Source organism: Galendromus occidentalis, unplaced genomic scaffold (assembly GCF_000255335.2).
Source record: "Galendromus occidentalis unplaced genomic scaffold, Mocc_1.1 scf7180000077474, whole genome shotgun sequence".
NCBI lineage: Eukaryota > Metazoa > Arthropoda > Arachnida > Mesostigmata > Phytoseiidae > Galendromus > Galendromus occidentalis.
In genome coordinates this window covers 101,630-128,144 of record NW_003805462.1, presented here as the reverse complement: position 1 = coordinate 128,144, position 26,515 = coordinate 101,630, and the positions used below count along the sequence as shown (strand labels likewise).

The following is a 26,515-nucleotide window of genomic DNA, read 5'->3' as shown; positions in this document are numbered from 1 at the left end:
AAGTATCTCCGGATCGTCTGAATAAATTAGTCGTAGGGGGAGTATAGTGCCGTCGCGAGTGTGGAATCAATGCTGACGCTTCCCCCAATTTAGAATTACATCTTTCGGGAAGGGCAAACAATATAACTAAAATGTTTGCACTCTTTCCGTGGTGGAAGACGGCCAATAATCCGAAGTCGAGGCATCGCTATCTCTGAATCCTTTCGCGAACGGGTTGCTGGCGATTTTCAATTGCGTAATCTGCAAACGAACAAGTCCATGAGTCGACGACTATGATATGATAGATTTCGGAAAATCGCATCTTTGTCGTGTGTACGAGACGATATACAAGTTTTTCGAGGCCGTGCTCAGTGCACGCGCATCTCGCGCGATTGGAGTTCAGTTCGCCGCGATGTCGGTTGCTTCTGCGCTCGACATATTCGAACCCCCTATGCGTCTGGGGATTCTATACGAGGAGTGATCAATATCTTCCTATAATAATGAAACATTCAACTTTGTTTGGCCACTCGTACGCTCTTGAGTCAGCGGGAGCGGCGATGGAAGGAAGCGATTTCAAGAGAAAACGAGACCGACGACGGAAAGAAACTAGGCCCGAGCTTGAGGACAGGAGACTTTTTTTGTTCGAACACTGAGAGAGACAGAGAGAGAGAGAGATGTGGATATTTGCAAACACAATCCAGTCGTGTAGTGTCCTCGAGTGACTTGTTGAGTTCTGGCTAATTCGGCTCCCTTGAGGTGTATCAAGAGTGTACAGGAGTGTCTGCTTGCTTCGATGACTGCCCGCCTCGCTGCCGCTCTCTGTGGAGGTCTGATCAGCCAGTCAGGCAGCTTGATAGCGAGCTCCGGTGAAGTGTCATTCAGCCCAGGGAACGTGCTACTCTCTCCTGGCCAAGACTTGAAGCCAGGGCAGCATGTAGGATCCTCGGAGCCCACGGCTCGATCAACAACTCCCCGGGGTTCGATCTGGGCATGGAATCGGAATTCATGAGACAGAACGATTCAGAGAACCGGTATACATTCGGATAATATTCCGGTATTTCAGATACGCGGCGGAGAAGCCTTCTGGCGGGGCGACCTAACGTGACGATTACGACACGTTCGGTGTTTATCCCAGCGAATCCATCTCTCATCAAGCTTCACTGCAACCGACATTTCACCGAGGAACGTCCGACGAAAATGAAGACGAATCACTACCAAATATGAACAAATAGAAAGCGGAAAGCTCATTAATTACGGAGACTTCTCTCCGCTATGCTCCTCGTTACGAACTGAGACCGCCTAGCTGGGAGTCAAGAGCTCGGAAGACTCAGTCTACCCACTGCGACATGGGGGAATCGGAGTGCTCCCACGGTCGGCTGGAGGAATTGTCCTTGCTCAACCCGAAATGCTCTAATCTGGTCCGATTGCTCGCGAAATCGCTGTGTTTGTACGTGTTCTGCCCTACGCAACACGGCTTTGTTGGCGAATCGCGTCGGCGGACGCTGGTTCCTTCTTTGACATTTTCAACAGGCTCGAGCTTATCGCGGGAACCACTGAACGCGCCGAGGAAAATGAACGGTTGGTTTCTCTGATCTTAAGGTTGGCGCGACGCTGAATGGAGTCGAAGAATAGAGGGAATCTCTCTTTTTGAATTCTCGCGCCATTGCACATACCGAGAGGAATGGGAGCGCCGAGGCATCGATGGCCGGACGATTAGGTAGCTGCTCGATAGACCAAGGCTCGTCGTCTGAGATTGCTTCATTTTATAGGAAGGTTCGAAATTCTTCCAAGAGTCGTCGTCGCCGCCGCCGCCGCCGCCCTTACGGTTGATACGGGGCGGACAGTTCAGCGCCGAGACGGGGGCCACGTTGGCTTAGGAGATGGGAGGGAAGAGTTTGCCGGGCTCCCGTCTTCATCACTCCGCTCGGAGGCCAACCAGCCAGGACGAACGGGTCTGGTCGCTGGCGTCGCTTCGCATAAGAATAAGGACCCATACTCTAGTCGACGCCATTCTAATGGAAAGTACAGGCCAACTTTCACCAAAAGCCACTCGAAGCAGAAACTTTCCGAGGCATCGGCTGGTCATATTGCGCTCGGCAATCCAGACTGTATCTCGCTCCGGTTCTTCTCACACCGAGACGAGTATTCGACACAAAGACGCCGACTATGAAGGAGTGATGTCCGCGCCGAAAGGGCGAGCATGAGGGATGGCGGGGAAACGACCGATAGTTCCTGAGATATAATATTTCAAGCCCCACCAGCACCGAGTCCATGGTCGAAGCATTCACATTTATGCACTGATGACATCTGCTCTCTTAGCAACGGTGGTCCCGCCTAAGTCGAGCGCTTTTGCGGAGAGCCGGAGAAAAGCGGTTTCACAGGCGCAAGTCAGTTTCGTTCTAGAAGAGAGTCGAGCCAAAATGAATAAAGAAGAATCTCCTCCGCTCGGTGTGGCTCCAACTTCGGCGAATTCCAGCTGAGTTTCCTCTCGACATGTGCATCGGTGAGCATTTTTACAAGTTCTTTTTGCAAGGAAATTTGCATCTCATTATTTAACTATTTCAAGCCTGCGACCCAGATCGATGCCCAGGACTTTCACTCTCACCGCACAAATTGGCGATCAACCGCCGAGCGAACGAGTCGTCGTCGTCGGAGGAAGCCGCAATCGCATTTGTTTAAATTCAACACAAAAAATAGAGTTTTCTCCTCCAATCAAGTCAATTGGAGCTCACGTCGTTGCCGACCAACGGCTGCTCTGGCATCGATGGGATTCCGCCGAACATGTCTTGTGGCGTCGTGCAGCTCTCGGACCCGATGGGACTCGAGGCTTCCAAACGAGCTCTGGCCCTTTGATATGCGCGGACTTGGCCTCTTTCGAGTCACGCGGGTATCCTGTGGAGGGGCGCGTCTCCATCTCTAATCGGTGAGTACTGTTGGAATCGGTTTTCTTTTCTCTCTCGGTTTCTCTACGGTTTTGGATTTGGTGCGAAAAATGGATGGGGAAGTACGAGCTCGGCCAAGTACGAGTGATGCCAGAACCGCCAATCACCCGAAAAGCCAAAACGTCATCAATCGAATAATCCTCAGCTCAGTCAGTCAGTTCTAGCGACGAGATGAACTGGCTCGAGCTGAAACTGCCGGCCCGCCGGGTGCTTGAGTTTAACTGATCCAGGGCGAGTTTAGCCTCACTGTTGTTTTGAGGCACTCGAGAAAGATAGTAAACTCGTCCGATAAACAACAGAGCTGAGGACGTTTCCTCTTATAAACTATAAACACTAAGGTAGCCAAAACGCTACAGCAACAAACGGACGTCGAGCGGTGTCTCGAACAACCTGGGATATCGCCAAAAGCCACTGGCTTAGGAGGGGAAAAAACACAGAGCAAGCAATCCGCGCTGTGAGAGGACAGAAGCTGAAAAACCTGAACACCCAATACACGCGTCGAGGCAAAGAGGAACAAGTAGCTCCGAAGACGCACTTCTGTGGCATGGATGTGATGATCGCATCGTCCGACCGAGCGCGAAGCCGAGCAAGACTTCGCCAAAAATCTATAGAGATCGAGAATCCTCACCCGGTGGTTTTGGTATGCCGTCACCGCTATGAAACGAGTTTCTTCGAAGGTGAATGTTTTGAAGTTCGTCGTTCCCGAAGTGTTCTCGTCGGACGGAGCCACGTAAACGACGTGGAAGCGGGGCTGATATCGATGCATTGAATTGAGGATAATCTGTAATAAGGGGGATTTCCGTTAGTTCGATACGCTCGAGCGCGCGATAATTAGAAGGGAAAGTTATTCGGACAGTTCTTCATCCTCGCATCCCCGCCTCTAGGCGAGTGCCAGCGGAACTTTGTTTGAATAGTCCCTCCGTTCGTCCGTCCCGACTCATGCATAGACCTGTAAGCAGTCCTGGAGACACGCGCCCCTAGTTCTTAACGTTTCTGACTCTGCTCCATTTACGATTGTTGGAGTTGGGCCATGAGGAGAAATGCGATGTCGGATCCGCATCGTTCTCCTCATAAAAACTTTGAGTAAACATCGATACACTCTCGTGGAGTTGAATAGATGCCAGACTTATGACGGGCGTGAGGCAATTGTCGTCATCGCGGCGTTGTCGCTCATGTTGGCGGGGACCGATTCTTGAGTGAATGGCAAACTCTTTCACAAGTTGCCGACCGGTCGCAAGAGGCAAGCGGTCGGTCGGTCGGTCGGTCAGGCGGGCGCGCAGGCAGGCAGGCGGTCCACAGACTTACAAACTCCACAGAAGCCTCCGTTCGTCACAGCTGTCGCAGCTTTCGAGAAAAGTATAAATCTTAACTGAAATTCTAACTGAACACCGGACACATTCAACCGCGAGCTCAGTCCGACCGATTTCAAGTGTTCAGAGGTTTCTCGCGATGGAGTTTACCGACCCCACGTATTTCAGATCGCCTCTTTGATTCCATCTCGGTGGGTCTCCCGCCACCGTGAAAGCCTTCGCGCAGAGCAACGTTGTCACGGCTGTGGACCCCATCGCAAGCCAATTTCGGAGCGATTCTCGGAGCAATGCGGCGAAATATCGGCATCGTTCTCTTGCCATTTACAAAAAGCACACTTTCACACCTCGCGAAACTACCGCCAATGTTCAGTTGCCGTAAAGCTTCTCTATGGTGACGCGGTGGCTCTATGGATTCTTCCTTTTCAACGTGACGAGCGTCGAACTGATGTCACGTAACCCTCGGTCACGAATCACGGAGGTCCGACGCTTGTGATTCCTCTGGTCAAACAAGCTTAGACTCTAGTGGGTGATTAGACTAGTCATACCTATTCATTCACTGGTGTTTCTTGGTTCATTTGGCGTGAGCTAGGATTGCGGACGATGCTGAACGAATTCAGGATTCGATCTATTTTTCGCTACCGGCGTAACCGGTCCACAAGAGAAGTCACAGGGCCTAGGAATCAGTGCAATAAAGTCATAATCCTAACAGGCTGGTGCCAAAACACGACGATTGTCGGTCGTTGTAGGCTTGTTTGACATCAACTTAATGCACGGTCAGTGGGATAGAACTTCGAGCAGGTAGGGATCAAGTCGCGAGCTGGTACAACACCACCTGGCAGCTTTCGTCTGCCGGAATGGACTAGCTTCAAATGGCACCGCTCGTTCAAGTCGTAAGCCTCTCATTATGCGTGACCTCCCTTCAGGTGAACAGATATCGCGTATATCCTCGCCCTGTCGGGTTTTTCTCGAAAATACGAATTTTCTGCTCGGTCTGAAATCAGCCCCGAGCGCTCTGACATCTTCCGAGCTCGTGTATACGATCGACCGATTTTCCAGCGCAGAGTACTCCGGCGCTGTCAGGTTGTTCAGCGAAAGCATTCTGTGACGTTCGAGCTTTCGAGCTGAACAGAGTGTAGAGAGGAATCTTCTGATCTCAAACGAACGCCTAGCCGTCTAATGTGTTTGTGTCAATACCCAGCCGAAGAGCTATATGTGTATTTGCTCGCACGACAATCGTTGCTCAGATCCAGCACGATGCATCATCGTCGTCTTAAGCTCAGGAAGGAAGTTGAGTTGAAGCGACTCGTTCCGGAAACTCTACCTCCGTATTTGATGAGGTTCTGCGCGGAAAGCCTCCCGTCCGCCGTCCGGGGTACCCACCAGCCCAATCGTAAAAAGCGACCTGGCTCCGAAAATTCGCGTGTGCTATGCCTCATTATCAGATGAAAAGGGGAATCCGTAAGAAATGAACGAGATATCCTGAGTTGGTCGGGGGAGTCCGAGTCCTTCACATGATCTCATGCATGATTTTGTGGCGGGCTGAGAGAGGTGGGCACGCAGGCAAGCGGACTGGTGGACAGAAGGACGGGCGAGGCGTCGGGATTTGGCCGTAGCTAACCAAGCTTTGGGCGAAGGACTATCGGCTACAGCCAGGAGCGCACGCGACCTCCTTAGCAACATTAGTATTATAGAGCGCGCGCTCTCTCGCGCGAACCCGCGTCTTTTTTAGACTATGGGGAGATTAGTACAATACACTACATGACAACGACGACGAAGACGACGACGAAAAAGACCCCCGATGAATCACAGGCTGTTGATACCTGGCGATAATTTGGGGGTGGGTGGTATGCCCTGGCCGTGACGATAAGGCTGCCCGCCTGTTCCCTCACTCGTTCCCTTTGCAGAGAAATGCCGAGTCTGTCATACTCCCGACCGGACTTCAATGCCGCGATCCTTTGGATGGGTGGAGGCAGAGCGAAATCTGCGCGGGGGAGGGGGTAAGAAAGCCGTAGAGATTGACAGCAGTTAGCCAGACAGCCAGTCCGTCCGTCAGTCAGTCAGTCAGTTCGTCAGCTCCTGCTCGAATCATGCCGACGATGACGAGATCGCTTTATGTTGCGCTCGATTTGCCTGAGGTTGTGTCCTCAAAAACGACAGTCATTTTTGCTCGCGCTCGGCTGGAGTCACCGTCGGGACGAAGAGTTCGGCTTGAGGGATACTTTCGCGCCTCGTTCGTTGCTCGCAATATTTGTCGCTAATTTTCGCTGCCAATTCTTCAACTGCATCAAATAAAGCTGCCGCCGCGGGATGGTTCCATGAAGCTGTCGAAAGAGTCGATGAGGTCCATGTCGTCGCGAAACCCGTTGGCCAAACACAGAGGATGCGCGAGCGACACCCGAAAAAATCCGGCAAGCACCCGCGGACTTCGAGGAGGTATTCATGCTTGGAATTCATAGTTCCGTTTGTTTCTTGCGCGGGTCACAAAATGTCGCGCAGGGAGAAGTTGCACTGCTCGCCATCAAATCAATGCCGTCTCCGCCCTCCTTTACAACATCCGTTTTCGATCTGTTGGTTGTCGTCTCGGGGTTGTCCTTCGCTCCTCCGATCGTTCGAGCGTCTTTCCCGATCGGAGGAGCTGTCTGGTTTTAGGCTCTCCATCGAATAGTCTGCCATTCGTAGCTTTGGTCCTATTAGCGATGCCGCCCTCTGCCTTATCGTATGTAGCTGTTGCGCCCGAATGTAAATGTCTCTCTCTTTTACTCCCTCAGTTGGTCGCGCTTCTACCTGGGGGTGACCCCCCCTTCTTTCTCCTCACCCTCAGCCGCCTCGCTCACCTCCTTCGGAACACTCCCAATAGGTCCGATCTCAAGAAAGGGAGCTGAATGAGCTTTGCAGCGGTTGGCATTTCGCATGTAACGAGGCTATCCCGAGAATTTGTCGCGGACGATTGGCAGAAAATGATCTGATATCTGAGCGATCGAGAGGAATCCACGCGAGCGTTCTTTTTCAGAATTCAAGGACTTCCCAATCGACCGAATCTTCGATACGAATATTCAAAAGTATTCACTCGGACAAATTACAAAAGAATCTCGTTCACCGGTGAAATCCGTGCGCTGCGATGAATATTCGCTCATCGAATGTTCTCCATCATCATTTCCGTGGTAGGTCAGCCAGAGGGGAAAAAATGCTCGTTGTACTGGAAACTCGTTCTGACGGCGTTCGTTGTAACGAGATTCCACCAGACTGCAGAAAATTCCGCCCATTGTCCCGCGGTGAACTTCGCTGCAGAGCCGAAGTCTCATGCTCGATATTTTCGCAGAGAGAAGATTCGGGAGACGGAAGCCTCGTGTGACCCCTCTCGTCGCTATCGGTGGATTCCGCAGTATCAAATGGAAAAAGAAACATTGCTCATTTTCCGATGTTCTCTTCTGGCGACAGGCGTCTGATCCCACGCCGGGCGGCTCGCTCGGTCGCTCGGTCGCTCTCGGCCATGGGTGGGTGTATGCATGCATGTGAGTGCGTCAGGTTTCGCTAAAGTTCTTCTCGCTTGTTGCTCAGTGTCTCTCTCTCTTTCTCTTTTAACACCGACAGCTCGCTCGTCGTTCCGGTGCATGTGGGGTTCAGTCGCTTCGATTTCTCCAGCTAGTCACCCGGCCTGTTGGTGTTAATCTTAGAATAACTAATGGTTCATAGTCTCCAGGAAAAGACGGTCATTAATTGAAGTGACATCTTCTACGCCAGCCATTTAACACCAGGCACGAAAGCGACCGATAAGCCAGCTCCAGACAGGCGTAGGGAAACACAAATGGGCAAAAACACACAATCACACATGATCGCCAAATGTAAGCGCGCATTGTTCTTCCAGGATTCGTGGCGTCCCCGTTCTGAATGCTCTTCCCAGGCCAGACGCGAGAGTGTTTCGAGAAAACTTCAAGAGGGTGAGGGAAGGGGGATTCATTCCGATATTCGTCTGTGCTCGCACAAGACACTCTGTTGCACGGGATCTTCCCTACGATCTCGGCTGAAGAGGAGCTCGCTCGCTGGCACTGTATTCGCCCCGATGTCTGGCTGTCGCTATTCAGAACGCTGATAGATGGGTCGACATGTTACAAGCGGTCACTCCTGACTGTTCCCGTCTTCCTGTTTCGTCCTTTTTTCTTGGTTTTTGCTCGGACATCGATCGCGATCATTAAACCCCATTGTTGCTCCTGGTTGGCTGCTGCAGTCCCGGCGAACGCTGACACAGTTCTTAACCGTTCGTCACCTGCGTAGTAGACCACTCCCCCGTTTCTCCAATCATTGCAATCCGTTCCGCTGCTAAAAAGGATCTCGCCGAGCGCGTTCTGCGCGGTCCCTTCCCTCCGTGACGAGCCGGCAGTCGCAAGGACGCGGCCCGGGAGCTCCGATACGGCGGGATAGCTGAGATCAACTCGGAGTGCGACTTCGAAGAGGCGAACTTTCCGAGGGAGGATGACGAACAACCCTTGGAGGAAAACCCGAAATTGGTTCTGCTCATGGGTCTGACTTCACCCCCTTCCGGACTTCAATCCGCTCGCTTTCTTCGCGCGACCGCAGCATTTTCATCGAACGAGGACAGCGATAATCTTGAATCGGTCCGAGGCATACGGGCGCGAAGAGTCACTGCGACTAATTGAGATTTTCCAGGAGCGAACGAAGTTTCCCGAGTCCGGACGAGGGGGATCCGGAAGAATGGGCTTCCGCGTGGCTTGAGCTCGCGAGAAGGCTAAACACGTGGGAGGAGGAAGGCGAGTGTGGGCAATGTCTTGGAGCGAAGCGGCCGGCCTGGCATCTATGGTCGTTTCGTGTTGGTTGTTTGCAGGTAAAAACCGCAGTACAGGAAAAAAATGTCGATGTTGTTGACAGCCGGGGAGTTTTAAAAATGAAGTTTGGCTTTGTGCGCGTAACGAATTGCAATCTGGTCGTTGTCAGTCGACCAAGCCGGCGGCTCCCCTGTCCGGGTTTCCCTCCATGCTTCCCTAGTCGCTCCCAGACTCGCTCCCTCGCCAAGCTGTTGCCTTTTAATTATCCACAACATGCAGGGTCAGTTGCCCGAGCCTCGCGTCGTTCGTCCTGTCCGCCGCATGTACTTGCTACTTAGTTAAAAGTCTTAACTGAGGACATTTTTTTTTGAAGCCGTCCTGTTCCTGTTTTGCGGCGCTCTCGCATCTGGCACGCAAACGTCAACAATATCCAAACCGACTCCGGAACTCAATCAGGAGAGTTATCAGGGAATTCATAATAGAAGAATGAATGCTCTCATCGAGGACGCGGCTCCCGGCGCGACCCTCTCCGACGCGACTCGTAGCACCTTCTCCCGTCTTATGATGCGCAGGAGAATCTACTCACGTGTCCATTGTCATCCAACTGGTTGTTGGTAAGTTTCAAGCGATCGAAGGAGACCAACTGTTTCGTCCATTGAGCACCCTTGGCCGGCGAGTCCGGGTGAACGTGCATCCGAGGTGGCATATGTGGATCAGCTCTGCCCGCAACCACCCATGACGAACTGCCGGAGCAAATCAAGGTTAGAAATGGAAAAACTCATCGCTCACCCTTCGCATTCTCGTCAGGTTTCCGTCAGCAAGCCTCCCTCCGGAGAAAGTCACCTGCGGTTTTCTCCTGAATTCGCTCCGCCTGTCCACGAAAATCTAGATTTCGTTGCTTGCCGCTCGTGATTTCGTTTGATTCGTAGAGCATTGACTCAGAGACTCGAATCAGTTCGGCGCAGAAAATAAATCTTATCATTCAGACGAAGAAAATTGTGATCGACCGCAATCGCAGCGGAATTTCAGCATAAGAGATATGACGAACGGGGAAAGGGAAGGGGGCCGATGAACACAGGAACAAATTGGCAGGACGGCGAATCGTTGATATTAGATAACGCTCATAAGTCTGCGCTCTGTCAGTCTAAACGACCCTATGTCTAAACAGCCTGCGTTCGATCATATCGGGAAGAAACGAAATCGATGCTGGGACGGCTGAGGCGTCTGCAACGCGTCAAGCACGTTGTCTCTGCTCCAGGCGACGTAATGAATAATGAACGAAATATTGGAGAGAACAATAGGCGCTTCGTCAACCATGGTTACCGGATATTACAGGCAACATCCCGACGCGAGTACCGTTCTTGGCTCCGAAATTCGCTTACTTTTCGAGATGGAGTCACGAGTCAAGGTCGACGGGCATTCCCTTTTTTCGAGTTATACCGCACCGAGCTGGCACTCAAGACTCCAATGTTTGGTCTATGGAGCCCAGTAAGACTAGCTGTGCCGAAATCAACTCACTTGTGAAATGCGTATCGGTATCTCTTGTCATCGACCGGGGTGAAGTCCATGAGCAACATATAGTCAGCTGACGAGTCGAGACCGAACAGTCTCACTTGAAACGTCGGGAACATCCTCCTGCAATTTCAGAGACAGCCTTGAAGAAAGTTTAGACCCAGACTCGTCTGTCCGATATCGCAGACCGTGCGGAGGTGATCGGGACCCAGGCTCTCGATCACCGGAGCTGTGTGACTTTCTCATCCAGTTTGCCCCCTTTTGGAATGTATCTGACATAAGGAAGGAGGGGAAGAAGGTTTTATTCCAGGATGGCGAGATGTGGGCTTGGAGCTCATCGCTCAAAGAAACGTGTTCGCACTGTCATCGCCAGCGGCTGCGTGGCAAATCGACGACAACAAGCAGCGGGAAAAAATAAATGTTCAGATATTTCCTGTCCTAATATCTGCGCTGGAGGAGATTCCGAATCTGACAAACAAGAACGCGAGCACACGACAACTCGGGTGACAACAACAAAGCGATCAACAAATCGCGGACCGCTCCAGAGTTTGAGAAGAAAGCCAGTCATCGCCCATATCCGCGCCCCGAGCTCATAGGCACCGTCCTTTCTCGGCGACCCGAGCGTGGAGTTTTGCGGGTTTCCGCGAGTCAACGCCGAGCCACTGGGGGGGAAAGACGATGCCAGATTGAATGAAGTGCACGAGATGCTTTAGTATAATGCAGCCACTTGCATCGTGTTGTGTTGCAAGCATTTGTTGTAGTCTCTCGCTGGCAGGGAGAGGGAAGAGGCAAAAATTCACAACAGGAAACGGATGTACTCGAGAACAGGAGCCGCTCACTCGAACGAAGGCGTGGTCGCGAGACTTCCTGTTTATTGGATGCGTCGCGTCGTCTACGCTTATTACCGAGAACGCCGAGCAATACACTGAGCACGACCGGGAGTGCATCCCATTTTCCATGGTGCAAAGATGCGATAAATAAAAATACCATCAACAACAACAGCAGTAGCGTTTTGCGATGCGACTCCGATGATAGTCACATCGATTCGCCCAGTCAGTCACGCTCCTTTGTGCGGTCTAGCGACAGATCGATCGTCGTGTAATTTTTGCATCTGCTTCCTCGTTCTCCTGCCGGATCATTTTTTCCTTCGTGTCGTTTTCGAGTGATGTGAGGAGTCGGGCTGTATGGACGCTTGAACGGATTCGGGAAAAGTATTCCAGTGCGAGAGACGGAACAATCCAGCCGGGATTCCGACCCATTCTCTCGCGATCGAGCTCTTCGATGCTTCCAGACCTGAAATCGGCCCAAGTCTAGGCCATCGCCTTGCGAGTTCACCGACGAACATAAAGATGAATAAGGGAGCGACGCTCGCACACTCGTATGGAGGTGGATGGAGGAAGCGGCGAGATCTTCGAGCAGCCGCGGCTGTTGTTCGGAGTGGGTCTGTCAAGATATTATCTCCTCCTCGGTGGTACACCTGCTTTGTCCGATTCGCCTGTTTTGCCTGCTCGTTCAATGCGCACCTTAGTCGTTCTGTTTCTCTATCCGTCTCCACTCACTCCCGCGCGACTGTCAGCAGCCTATCAGTCCGATAAAACTAATTGCTCTGGAGAGATGTCGGACAGCGGACTGTTATTCAGAGTCCTACGATGAATCAAGCATAGCGGATCGGGAGCCGGTCGGGACATCAGAACGCGGGCGGGCCATAGAGCAGCAGTAATAGCACCGAATGAGCCGAGAGACAAGTCTATTAGGCGAAGCAAGTTCATCCGAAACATTGAAGTCACGCCAGACGAAAGTGCAAAACGTTGTCCAGCTGACCCCGCGCGAAGCACCCGACCGCCGACTAACCGAGCCCCTGGCCACCACCGACCGCAACATCCACATCAAGGGTGATAACAGTGAACATAAGCCGGCTATCTTTTGACACGAGCTCTCTGTGCTCAAAGCTTGCGTATTCGTCCCTGCTGCAAAACTTACGAATTACTCCTCGAAATCGGGTGGAACTACCACAGTGTGCTCAAAACGAACTTCGGACCTTCATTGATACTCCGACGGTTGTCATCAAGGAGTAGACCCACATCTCGACCACGGTTTTCTGTTTCGACCCCGCACGTAACTTCCTCGATGAGAATTATTGTTTTCCCGCTTATGGACCTGAAACGAGGGAGCTTTTCGATCCCCATAACCAGTTGTCGCGGAAAGAGCGGGAGACGACAACTTGTTTTCCCAGACACGACGGAATAGTCTCCGAACAAGAGAGGCCACGAGATATACCCCGGACCAGACGAACCTGAGGACGAAACCTCACTGTGTCCTCAGTGAAGTTATCTTAACAGTGACCGGATACGACTTCGGTGCGAATCAAGGACCACAGCAGAGTATTAAGATACTCTCGCTCTCTCGGAAGGTCGCCCAAAAAAGGACATTCAGGCGAGAGATACCGTTCTCGGAGTTGACTTGTTCTCCCGTCGGATCGCAAGACCTCTGGCCAAGAAACAAAGAAATCTGCCAGACGCTGAGACAGACTTCACGGAATCGGGACCTCCGACCCCGGAACGACCGTGAGACTTCCATTCTGGTCCTAGAACAGCAAGTTCCTCCGGAGGAACCTCCGTCTTCAGAACGTCCGTTATCCGAATCGAGCGTGGAGGAGCGACGGCGACCTAAAAATCAGCCAGAAATGAATTCGAGACACCCCGGTGCTATACATGAGGAAAAAACGTGTCCGAAAAGAGCTTTCACGCCGCTCGATGATGCGACGGAAGCGGGCGTCTTCGTCGATTCAAGTGCCATCGAAGCATTGCCTCGAGCGACTCTCAAACGATTGTGCTTTCAACAACTCGAGGGCTCCTTCCCGCAGCAGAGACAACGTCGGTGAGAAAACCGGAAGATAAGAGGAAATCCGCAGAGGAGAACGCCGAACCCGACTCTCCAACTCACACCGACCGAGAATGAGGTAGCAGACTACGCGAGCGCGGACCGACAGCCAGACGGACGGACGAACGGGCCTACGGCTCAAGTCAAATCCGTGTCACGGCCAACTATCCGATTGACCGTAAAGTTTGCTGCGTCAGCGATCTCTTGTCGGCCAATAGGACGGGAGACAAAGATCCAGAGGAATCTTCGCGTTCCCTCAAATTGGATTACATCGAGCACAGAGCAGATGAGAGTAAGGTTCTGAAGCGGATTCTGCTGAAAGAGTACTGTGAATAGTTCATCCTCGGTAGGTTTTTTGCGCTCCTACGAAGTTCTTTTCGGAGCTAAAAATATTGCGATTCCCCTCCGTCGTCGTCGTCTCGAGTTCTTTGTTTCGCAACTTGTGAACGCTTGCGCTTTCGAAGGATTCCCATCTGGACGGCTCCTCCCCGCTCAGCATCCTTCCCGGGAATCGTCTTTCGCGAGGTTGCGGAATTACGCCGCATTGCTCCGCCGATGCAAAAGTGCAAAATCATCCGATATCATCCGAGTCGATCATCGGATATCTGATGTCGCTTTTAATTTCGAGTCGAACCCGTCCGGCATTCGCGGTCTCGCCACGGTCGTCGAGCTTTCCGAAGAGCCCTGTTTTCTGCGGGTGAGATCCCGAGACGTCCGAGAAAAGTCGATAGCTGTCAATGCATTGTGCGTGATGTAGCGTGATCCTGCACGATCGTATTTCATCGAATTCGAGCATATTCTCTGCGTTATCCTCTCACCATTGTATCGTTAAACGGAAAACGGAGTTATTCGGGGTGCAGGGGTAGAACAGCGCTCTCTCTACGGGAGGGAACGGGAGCTACGGCGGGCGCTAGAGAGCAAAACTGGTCCCGCTATGCTTAATTTGCACAGAGGAACCGAGTAACGCCGTTCCCTCCGACGGAATGCGCAGCGTCCGCACAAGGATGAAATTGCGAATTGTGCGGAAGTTCTGGGGAAGCGAAACGAAAGTCGATAGCGGTTGCAGCCAACGACGCTGTCCAGCTCCACATCAAGATCACATCCTGCCCTCGGAAATATTTATGGCGAAGAAGCAGCGGAATTTCCATTGCAGCCGTGGTTGGCCGCAACGAGTCGGTAGTTGTTTCTATTAATAATATAGAGATGTATATGTATGTAGAGCCGAGCCTGAAACACGTCAGACGGACCGACACAGGAGCGGAATCGTGTCGCCGACGCAAACCGGTCCGCCCATTAAGGTGAGCTGATGCTCGTGCGTAATTCATGAGGGCGAAGGGCGGTTTCTGAGTTCCTTCGTATGTGTTCTTCGTGTAATTCTTTCACAAACTACCGTAATTCCTGATAGACGATTTCCATGGCTGAACAGACAGACGGGCAGAACCACGAGCGAGCGTGCCAACCCCAAGACTCGAAGCTCCCAAAAACTACTCTCCGCCGACATACTCTCCCGAAACGAGGAGATATACTAATACATATAAGCAAGAATAAGACGTCGGCGAGCGGTGGAAACAAGTCAAGCCTTCCGGGGAGACTGAGCCATTAGGTCGGCAGATGAATTATGAATTTCATCTCGTCTATTCCCTCCGGTACAATGCTTGTTCTGTGCGAATGTTTTTCGCTGCTCTCGAAGCGAGTTCTCCGGAGCGAGCTATCACAGCCTTCAATTAGTTCTCGCTGAGAACCGAAGCAGAGAGGAGGATGTAGCGGCCAGGACTCACGGGAGTTGTATAGAGAGGGAGCTCTCGATGAGATCAGCGCGAAACCCGGTGGACGCGTTCTCGTTACGTCATCTTCGTCCTCGATCGACGGAATTGACGCAGTCGTCGACGTCCTGGTGCTCGGGTGGTGCGAGGATCGAACGACGTTTCATTATTTTTTTCGCGTTTCCATTTTTCCTTCATCTCCACAAACAAGGAGAATAAACGCGAAGGTAGAAGGCCATGGATTTTTCCGCAAAGCTTAGGAGATTAAAAGAAAATCAGTTTGGAACACTCCGATTGCATCAAACGGGAGAGGAGAACATCCAGAGATGTTTCCTCTCTGGGACTTGGGCCAGAACGGATATCAGAAACCGGAGAGTAGCGCGAAATGAGCTGGCGTTTCCAACCTTGTCTCGCTGAGTCTCGGGCAAATGTATACAATCCGCATGGGAGAGCCTCTGGCTTTCGGCCTCTCAAACGACCGAAATATGAAGCCGGCCGAGCTCGCTGTCCGGCCACCGCAAGCCAATGAATGAAGCTTCAGACTAACACAATTACGAACCAGTCTATCTTTTGAGAGTCGAGAGATCGACGACAGATCGTTGCAAGTAAATGTAATAAACATGGCAGCGAAGAGTAGGGAAAGACCACGCGACCAGCTTTCAGCAGAAAAACCCCCTCCTCTCGATGACGAGAGAGACTTTCGAAGGCCGGCCTCACTCCGCTTATTCCGCCGCCAATCGAGTCCGTAATTTTCCGCATCATTGAACAACGAGCTTCAAATAGTGCAGACATTCGGAGACCTGACCCTCATCGCGGCGACCATTGACACACGCGCCGTGAAACCGAAAACTCGCTTACGGGGATGGGAGCTCTTTCTCTCGTTCAGGCCAGGATTGGATGTTCGAGAGAGCGATCTCAAGATCCGCACCAGAGCCCCCGATGCATCGTGCAATGTGCTTTCAATTGACAGGTCGTGTGTCTATAATAAGCAAGTGCTCACTCAGCAGGACGACATGGCACGAGCGTGGAAACACCACAAAATCGCCAACAATGTTTTTGACATTTGGCTTCGTGGAAAAAAGTCGCAGATTTTGAAATATTTGTCGCGATTCATCACAGCCGTCGTCGGCGTTCGACGGGCTCCCTCGGGGGAAATTCTCTCCAGAAGTTGGAGATCCGATTGCCAGAGACGGAGCAGGGTGGTGTATCAGGTGTCAGGAACTTCAGCTCATCCTTGGCTCCGGGAGTTCGCGCGGGAAAAAAATGCCGGGACGCTTCGGAGCTATGGGAAATGGGTGTCAAGACAGGAAGAATCGGTAGCCGAGTCGTTGAGGTGGTCGAGACGGCAACAACGAACAAACCATTCGTCTGATTCCGATTGAACTCCGTCGGGGTTTCCGCCTTTCCTCTCCGTTTTTTCTTCGGTGGAGACAAAGTTTGCCTTGGCTGCCGCTTGTGGCGGTTCCTTTTCTATTCGAGCGGTGAACGAGAAAGAGAGAAAAAAAATAGGAAAAGCAAGTGAACGAGGAAGCGCTCCGGCGCAGTGAGAGGGACCTGCGCTAGGCCAATGGACGAAGAGAGAATTAAATGATCCGAATCGATGACGACTTTTCCGTCGAAAGGTGATCGCGAACCACGCGCCTTCAATCTCAACAAGAAAGCAGAGCAGAGAAAGATGAGGTCTTACAAATATACGGCGACAACGAAATAACAACAAGGAAACGGAGGGAACTACGCTCCAGCAATTATTTCCTCTCGATCCCAATAATGTTCGAAGTTTGCAATCGCAGCTGACGGGGGTCGTCTGGTCGAGGTCGTTCCTGATCGTCGGTATCGCCCGAGCCCTGTCGAGTATCAGAAGCCTCGAAGGAAAACCCTGGATTCAGAAGAAAACGAATGATGCATGGAGATGAGGAAGAGGGAAAACGTTCACGACTACGGGTGGTTCCGACCGCGTTCCGAAGGTCAAACACCTAGGAGTTTTCGTTTCGCGCGGTGCCGCGCGCACACTATTCACTTGTTCCCCAGCCGGAAAAGGAACGAGCGACCGACGGTGCACGGGTACGAGTAGAAAGACATGGATCGGAGAAATGGAAGACGCCGAAATCGCATTTGCATATTAGCCCTCAACTCAAATGGGAGCAAATCGCTCAGCGCCCGACTAAGAACATGAGGGAAATCGAGAAAAAGCTCCAGCCGTACTTATCTTCGAAGAGATCGAATCCTTTGGAACTTCCTCTCCCTCCCGGAGCTCTCGACCTCTGTACCATTGTATGTTTTCTGCTTGTCAACTCCGCTCATGTAGGAGCCTTCCCATAGCTGCGGGGGGACTAAATAAGAGGAAGTGACGCTTCCGAGTCCGAGTTGAATTTTAATCCTTCTACAAGAAACTTTACCTCTGTATAGTCAGCGAATTCGTTTGAGTTTTAGCAACAGATCGTATTTTTCCCACGAGCGGGGCAGCCAGGTGCTTCAATTGGGGGATTCTCCGCGCTCCCCGGTGCCCCATATCGTGGTGACATAGCGAATCGACGGGGAAACTCAAGCGCCCGGTTTCTTGTGAGAGCATCGGGAGCCGTGAGACACGGCGACTATTCCTCCTGTGAAATCACACTGAATTTGGGAAGCTAGATGAATATGTTTGAAATTCCCCCCGTTAGAATCGGGTTCTTCCCGGGAATCTCTCCTGCAGGTCCTCGCCCCCCCCTCTCTCGATTCGCGGCTCTAAGGAACGAGTCCGAGTATTCGGGACCCACAGCAGAACCATATCTACGCGATGGGCCACGGTAGACCAGTGTGGCTCTTATCAAGCTTATCGCGACACCCTCCACAAACCACAGCTCTGGAATTTCTCGTGGGTGTCGGACGTCACTTTTTTCGTATCTCGTTGATTCTTTTCCCCTGCTCTCGGAGCGGCTATCTCTCGCTAGACATCTGAAGAGCGAATCAGTGACGCCGGTTTCGGCTACTTATTCGGGTGTTCCAATGGGATGGAATGATATCGCTTAATCCGACAGGGCGTCGACATGCTTGCCACCTGAAGTGAGCCTGAAGTCTCGGATAGGACCGAGATCATCTCGCAGGCTCGCTTGCGGGCGAGAAAGCTGCGTTTCCTGTCCGAACAAAGAAACGCAGTTCGATATCCCGGTCGTTAATTAACCAATTGTCGAATCCTCGATTTCACCTTTCAGAAAAGGAACGCAACCGCCACTCGAGTTGAGAATCGTGTTCGAGCGAATGGAAATCTCCCGAGGCAGACCCACATTTCTCTCATGTAGAGCGGGCGTTTTGTCTCATTGACCGGGCGAGCGGAGAGCGTGAACGCCGTTCCTTCGCAAACGAATCTGCGGACATAAAAGAACGGAGCCCAGAGCGGAGCAGTGGGAGATAGGGCGACCGAGCAAGCAAAATATAGTGACGAAGGAGCGCGATAGAAAGGGAGTACTATATGAGAAAAACGCGGAGGAACTCGAACAGAGTGACCCGTGAAAGAAAGTGAACCATGAATGTCAAGCGGAAAGACAATGGAATTCCTCTCTCGCGGTTCGGAAGCGAATTTTAAATGACCTCCAACCGCAGTCCCGCCTTTGACGAAGTCGAGTTTTCTCTTCTTTTACGAGCATCTCAAATCGTTCACGCATACACATATGCAGACACGCACGAACAACGCTCCCGCACTGCTGTATGTACATTCACTGCTTTGATGACTGACGGACGCGTGGAATTTCGCGGGAGCCGTCGGGACTCTTCTCTGTCGCTCGGACTCGGGGAATACGATTGCTCGTCCGGTATATCGCTTTTCGGGATCGGATAATTCCTCAGCGGCTCGGATTTCTAGCGAGCGCTCCACCGACTCTGTTCGTCTGAACGACAATCCTTGGGACCGTGTACCTATGGTGTTGGGAAGGGTCAGGGGCTGCGGTCACGATTTTTATTCGAGTCGCATGAAAACGAGCGAACTATCACATCATCAGGCGAGCTCGGAATCAACAAAGAAGACAGACAAGGGGAGGTTACAGCAGATTATCAGGAGCACCCTAACACCTGCCGCCGACCAGGTACGATAGTCAGGAAGGTAGCCCAGCGTGATTTCAGCAAACAGTCAGCAAGCCAGCCACAAAATTAAATAACTCAATTGGGAAACGAGCGACTAAAGCGACTCAGTCCGCGACGACGGAGTGAGAGTACAAGAGGAGAGGCGAGTCGGGGCGGGGCCAGAGGAGACAAGCGCTTCTAGTTCGCGGCTCGAGTAGGTTAGAGCGGAGCAGGCCGGTGCCGGCTAGGCCACCAAATCTCGTTACAACTCGACTTGATTTGCAAATTGCACCATGACTCCCATGAGCGAGCGCCGCTGCTGCCGTGGAACAAATATGTATTGGGGACTCGCTTCTAATTTGATCTCTGCTGTCACTTGCGAGACATCAAAGGTGAATGTGACCGGGGTCTTGACAGCTCGCGAGGCAGCGAGGAGAACGACGCAGCGCAGCCTCGCATATAGAGAGAAAAAAAGGCGAAGAAGCTCGAATTCGAGATAAAGGTTCCCTCAACGAAGACCGTCCATGTATGGTGTAGAATGAAGGAACGAATCCGGAGTCACACACCAAAAAGATCAGCGACAGAACGTTTTCTACTCCTGAACGATGCAGGACGGTAATTCGAAGAGACCTCGATTCTATCTGGTAGGGGGGGGGGGAGGAACGCAACGACGACGCGTCAGGCTTCGTTTTACGCTCGTTGGTGATATGGAGGCAGCTGCCTCCGTGCAGAGCGGAAAGTCGAGCACCGATCTCGGGACAGAGCTCTTCATCGATCCCATCGCCTACGGAATCAATTGCGCGACCAAATTACCCGATTCGCGGTGAGGGGCTCGGACTCCCGCCATATTGTCGCATGGAAATACGGAGTCTCAACTGACAGGCTCACTTTGCCGACTGAGAATATTCTGCTGTCTGGACGAGAAGAGGTTTTTTCCACGCCGTCGAAAAGGAGGCGGAGTCTCGCATTCAATAGTGGAGCTTGCGGTAACGAAGTCCGGGTTCTCAAACAGAAAGCGATAGCTGTTGTATTGTTGTGACCGCTCGCAACCCCAAACGCGTGGTGGAATACAATAACGGAGCGACTGACCTCTAAGAGCGGGACAAAAACGCGCCAATGGTCCACAGCCGTGATCCAGAGTTAGGAATAAAGCGGCGAAGGAGATCGTAGGGCGATGCAGAGAAGGAATGAAGTGTCTGTCCGGATGCCGGGCACGCGTCACAGCACAATGAGCATGAAAGAGTTTTGCCGTCTACAGAAGCATACAGTCGGGTTAGAGATTTTCGGAAAATGCTTCCGACTTCCGCGTTGCGTCGAGAATCGAGCCCTCCGAATGAAATTGAGTCGCCGCTTCGCGCTATGCGCGGTATTGGGTTGCGATTAACCGACGCGCACAGTATTATCCCGCATCGTCGTCAGATGGATTGATTGTAACTTGATGAAAACACCGAGAGGGGGTCGTCGGAGGCTCCGGCAAGAGTCTTCGAGAAGCGCTTCGGAACATTTTCTTTCAGAGCCCTCGGGGGTTTGAGCAACCCTAGAGGTTTTACCGGCTCGACTCCGACGGCTCCGCTCCGGAGCGACAGTATTTCCCTCGAACTAAACATTCGGAAATGTCTTTGCCTGAGTTCTTGAATATTCGGACTCGGTCCGGACGGAAAAGAATGAGTGACGTCGACTTCAGATGCACGACCGAAGTCTGTCCGAGCGAACGCACGAGAGGAAGGAGGGTGAGAGGAAGTGAAATAAGGTTGAAGGGCAACAATTCTCAGGGGTATCGTCATCTTGATAGCTTTGAGTAACGGGAGCGATGGGAAGGCAGAATTTTCGCTTCTCCGTCCCTCTATAGGAGACGATGAGCAGATATTTATTCGATGAGATTCACCGCTCTATGACGATCGGGATCGACGGCTGAGATCAGTCGGCAAGCGAGCGCAGCGTCATCACCTGGATTTCTAATGATGACGGGCGGACTGATTGCGGGATCGTCGTAGGAAGTTTCTTGAAAGAATGTCTCAAGGTGGTGAGTCGGTCTTAAAGTGATAGATTTATATGGGGATTTGAGGAATGAGGTTTCCATGGGGTTTACCACACATTCGGTCATACCAACTAACCTCCCGGTTTTCTGCGGCTGACCGTTTTCGAAAGGCTTCGAGTCCCTGAGACAAGAAGTCACGCGGAACACGAAATCATCGCTCACACCATCGGGATGGTAGAGCTCGACCGGAGCCGTGCGGACATTCCGCGGACTTCGCACCGAATACAAATTCCGGTGGACGTATAAGCAGACTTATTTCGACCCGGATTATGAGCCGTCGTCCGCAGCGTTGAATATCATGGGAAGTCCCCCGAGATCTGGCCAGTTCATTCCATCTTCCCTCCCTCGGACACATCGGAAGCCTATTGTCAGAGAAAGATACTCTCACATCTCCGATTCCGAACTCAGGTCGAAGTTCTCGAGAGCGTTTAGGTGTTTCCCAGCCGGGGTTCTCGCTTGCCGTCTCGATAGATTGCCGCTTCGAGATACAGCCAAACGGTGACAGGCACGGGAGGAAGCAAGAAATTCGAATGAATAATGGATGACGCGCTCGCACGAAGTCGATATTCAATTTGTTTTTTTTTGTGGTCGCGATTCCAAGTACAAATCTCGCTCTAGCTTCTATTGTGTAGTCACTGAGCGCGCGAGTTCTCGACTGACTAGTGGGTGGTTATCGGTCGAAGCAACGGATGGATCGACGAGCGGACGGACGAGTGTATGATGGCTAATGAAAAAGACGATACAGCTGAACAAGTGTATCGATAGACTGCGAGACCACAGCCGCTGCTACCACAACGGCTACTTGTTCTTCGTTCCCCGTCCCATAGGTCGTGAGCTAGCCGACTGTTCAGTGAAAGAAATAGCGGCAGGGAGAGCAAGGGAGCTCGAGAAAGTGGACGATATTGATAAGCGAATCCAGCCATACAGTCAGTCAGCGATGGTCAATGGTTGCTGATCGAGTTAGGCTCGTTAGAAGAAACTTCTCCCTCTGCCGACCCTCCCGCGTTACCGTTCGTTCGCTCGATCCGGGCGACTTGGCCAATTCAAGAAAAGCCGCGGCACTAGGGATTGCACATTCTGCTTCGTTCGATTTTCTGTTCTTCCTCTCTTCAAAATGCATCCCGGAGTCTGGCTCGCCGCTCTTGCGGATCGGATCACTGCGGTGTGGAAATCACGATCAACTTCCTGTATGGTGTATGTCCTCAATAAACTGGACTCTTCTGGGAGTGAACGGGATGGAAAACTAGATATCTGCTGCTCAAAAGACCAGATCGAAACAGATCATCCTTCGGCGTGGCGGCCTCGAGGGGAAAGCTCCCTCGCAACCTTGACCGGATCGATCCACCTTATCATCATGAGCACGGAGGAGCTCGTCAGGAAAATGCGACAGGACAAGCTTTGACCCGAACGAAGCTCGTTCTTTCGACGGATCGGACACCTCATTGAGCGCGTAGGCGTCAAAAGCACCATAGGCTGCGCTAAGACGAGAATATCAACTGCAAGAGGGGGAAGACTTTCTCTGAATCGCGTTAATATCACAAAGTGATGCTGCGGGCCCAGAGGCGGTCAAGTCAAGTTACTTCTGTGAGTTGCTTTCTTGCTGTATGCTGCAGCGAGGGCAGCAAATGCAATCCTCGATGAAGGCTGAGTGGTGTTCTTATAAAAACCATGAACACTTGATTAAGCCGGCGATCAAAGGGATGGTTTGCTCATTCAAAGCTCAATAGAAACATCCCTGCTCGCCTGACTCGTTGGCTCTTCCGTCGGAATGCCTTGGGGACAATCAGAGGAGTCATCTCGCGGAGCGGATAATTCCGATATATCTTCACTTTCATATCATTCCTGATAGGCAGACCTGGACGGGTTTTCGGGGTCCATTCGATCGCTCTTCGCGGATAAACTTCGATGAATTCCCGATTTTTTGATGGACAGTCCCGGGTCGGAAACTACCCAGACCCGATACGCACAGGTTTTAGGGCCTGGCCTATCGAAGAGACGGCTTCATAGACGGAGAGGAATTCCTACAGTTTTCTCGCCGCTTCCCTTGAAGCTATAAATTACGCTCTCCCACGGTCCGAGCTGCGAAGACGTCTCCGAGATGAAGGCACACCGTTTCGAGATCGAGTCTGCATAAATGCAACTTCAATCGAAAGGCTTGACTAATCTAAGAAGCTCTCGAAAGAGGAGTCGGGCGGAGATATGAACCTTGAAAAATCTCCTTCCCCTAGAACATGACATTTACTCGCTAGAATTCGTAGATGTGGGATGATGAATATTTTTCCCAATTTCGTCAGTCGAGGATAGGGAGCGGTATGACCTCGAGCGCCAAGCCGACGATTCACGAAGAATTCCCGAGGTGAAGGCTTCTGGGAGCATTCGTAAGCTTGCGCGAACGTGGCCATTTCGAGCCTTCCTCTTCCCTCTAAGCGACGGGCAACGAGCTCGGGGTGGATGGGTGAGGACGAGGCAGATCTCGCGAGAGTTTGACGAAGAGACGTTCGTCTTTTACAAGACGCTGCTGACAAAAGGAAGAACGTGGTCACGTCTCGAGGCGTGCCAAGCATAAAGTACGCGAGATGACACCTGCTTCACACATGGGCACCGGACTCTGACGGATTCAATTGCCCTGTCTACTCGGCTCCTGGGCCGCGCTCCGCCGCCTGCGACAACCTGCGGCCAGCGCTGCGACCATTGACGGTCTATTGTTGTTGTCACTGCGGTCAGTGTTGCTGCAATTCGCTGTTGTCGTTCTGTCTATTTTCATTTTCTCTCCTTGTTGCGAGATACGGTCGGATCGAGGTGCTCTGAGATCGGCCGCTTATCGAATCCGCGTCACGGACTTTCCCGTGATTTTCGGAGATTCCTGGAGATGGGTGATCCCCTATGCCCTAATTCTGAAGTCGAGCCCCGATGACGAGTCCGTAACTCTCGACACGAATCGCGACGCATCGACAAAAATCCGTCAGCGGACCGATAGGTCCGTGTCACTCATCTGCTCACTCACTAACCTGCCTGCCTTGGTCACGATCATTTCAGTCCCCAGTCGGTGGAATTCATCCCAGAGCTGCTTCTGCTCCAGGGCACATTGCACAGCACTAAGTCTCGGATGCAGAGGCTTGTCGGTTTCGGAGAAGGCTTCGTCACAATGGACGTATTCGGCTGAAGCCAAAAGCCTTTCGTGTAGCGGTGTCAGATTCGTGGGAGGTTCCAACATCTGCGGTAACCGAACCTCCTTCTGAAGTTCTACGGGGGTGTCTGAAACGGAGGAGATTTCCAAATTTGAGAAAACGAAACGAGAATCCTTCTCTCTGGACCGTGGTACCCAGTTCGAGCCGGAGAGTTTGACGACTGTTATGACACTTTCTTGCAGCACGCGTACAAGCACCCATCTGGACGTTTGGGGAATTGTATGCGAAATTGATTTGGGCGAAATCCCTTCGTCACCGCTTGTCTCCCCGAGACCGAGTCGATTTACTCCCGCACTTGTTCTTGCCGCGCTCCGCAACAGTGAGCTCTCTCGGGCTTCTTCCCGCAGCGATGTCAGCCAGGTAAAGTGGGTTCCGATAGCCCACAAACTTAAGCCGATTACTCGAAGAGCTGCCTTCGGCTCACTCCATCTCTCTCGCGCGCGTTCTCTCATCATTGCTCAACACTGATAGAGCGAGGATGCAGAGAATTACGATGTAGACTCGACTGATTTCACTCAACGAGATGAAGCGGCATCGCGGCGAATGATTCTAATTTCCCGAGCTCACTACCCTCTTGACGGGACTCTCCCTCGGAAGAAGTTCTGCTCGAGGAGTGATTTTCGGAAACCGGCTGTCGACTCGGTGATGACTTCGGTGGGTACGATCACGCATCGAAATCGCGAGAAGAAGCGTTTCAGAAAGGAGCACGAAATTCTTTTCTGTTATTCGCAGCTCGGCAATGCATGAATAAAGCACCGAGTCGGGTCGAGACCATCTCATTATCTTCCAGCTTGCTGAATTCATGTAGGTCGCTTTCATAAGGCCGAAGTAGACAGACTCAAGGTCGTCTCCTCGGCGTCGGGAGTCCTATCAGAGTCCTCTCACGGAATGAGCACCTCCAAAACGATTCACATTACACGACTTCGGAACTCTTGAACTCGTCCGTCTCGCGCTAGTCCTCGCTCTGATTGAAAATTTTCTCGGAAAAGTTGTTGCCCGTATCCAAGTTTCAGGTCCGAGACATCGAGAAGCTCGAGTATCCGCTCGCGATGTGACCGGGACTCCACGGGAACACTCCCGGTGAATCGAAAGACACCTCTGAACTCACGCACCAGGTAACAATGGCTGTCGGTAGTAGTCCTGGAACTCATGACAGTCCTCATGACGTTCAGATCCTTCGTCCAGACAACGGAACGCCATCAGGGACGCGATCGAAAACCCATGACCACTTCCGGCAGAATCTGTCGGGTCCATCTCGGAGTTGTCGAATCGAGTTCGACTCGGCAACTCGGTTAAAGACCGCCGCGAACCGGAGAGGATGTGGGTGGTTCTATGTGGACCTCTTGGGCGGGACGAGCGGTTCTTCTGGTTCGCTTTCGGGAAAACTGGCAGCCGTCGGGCCAGTGTTAAATATAGAAATGCTAAGCACCGCTGTCGATTGACACGAGTGATCTCTTTATGTGCGATGACTCTGGCGTAGGCTACGCAAGTCTACGGACTACACCCGGCTCTGGTTCGGGTTGCGCCGCCGCGCTGGATTGGGTCGGGCTACGCGAGTAGTTGTTTCTGCCGCCGCCGCCACCGCTGCGGCCGCTGGTCCGGCCTGTGAACGAGCGGTAAGCCCGAGGTCGAGGCGCGAGGTTCCTTCTCTAATTTGTCGAGACCCTCTCGACCTCGACGGCTTCAACGGCTGCCTAGCGTCGTAACATTGTAGATGTTCGTTCGCCTAGAGTATTTAACATCTTCTTCATCTATCGACAGCATTGACAGGCGACTGAAGAGAGGACTGAGTGGCTGACGGACAGACGGACGTACTGACATCGCAGCTAAAAGAGCTTCATCACTCAGCGAGCCAATGATGCAGAGGCAGTTTCTCAAAGATTTTCGAAATTCTCATCACCGCCTCTGGTGAACGACAAACAAGCTTCCAAGGAGCCAGAATCCTGATCACTTGCAAGGAAGAGACGAACGCGGGCATCGAGGATCCGAGGACTCTTCACTTCTCACCCATCCTCCTTCCCACCGTGGGGTCTGAGCCTCATCGACCTGATGATCTGCAATAGTTTTCCCGTTTCTCCACCGAAACA

The 26,515-nt window shown here is 52.1% G+C and overlaps 1 protein-coding gene across 1 annotated transcript; it reads right to left on the bottom strand.

Annotated features, from left to right (window-relative positions):
• Positions 1 to 25,628, bottom strand: LOC100907382 (T-box transcription factor TBX1). Its single transcript, XM_003744733.1, has 6 exons — positions 25,541 to 25,628; positions 24,249 to 24,495; positions 10,531 to 10,647; positions 9,599 to 9,755; positions 3,550 to 3,702; positions 1 to 240 (listed from the first exon to the last, which is right to left on the bottom strand). Exons 1-6 carry the CDS (start codon positions 25,626 to 25,628, stop codon positions 127 to 129), a joined length of 876 nt encoding a protein of 291 aa, XP_003744781.1. The 3' UTR covers positions 1 to 126.
• Positions 25,629 to 26,515: the final 887 nt, after the last annotated feature.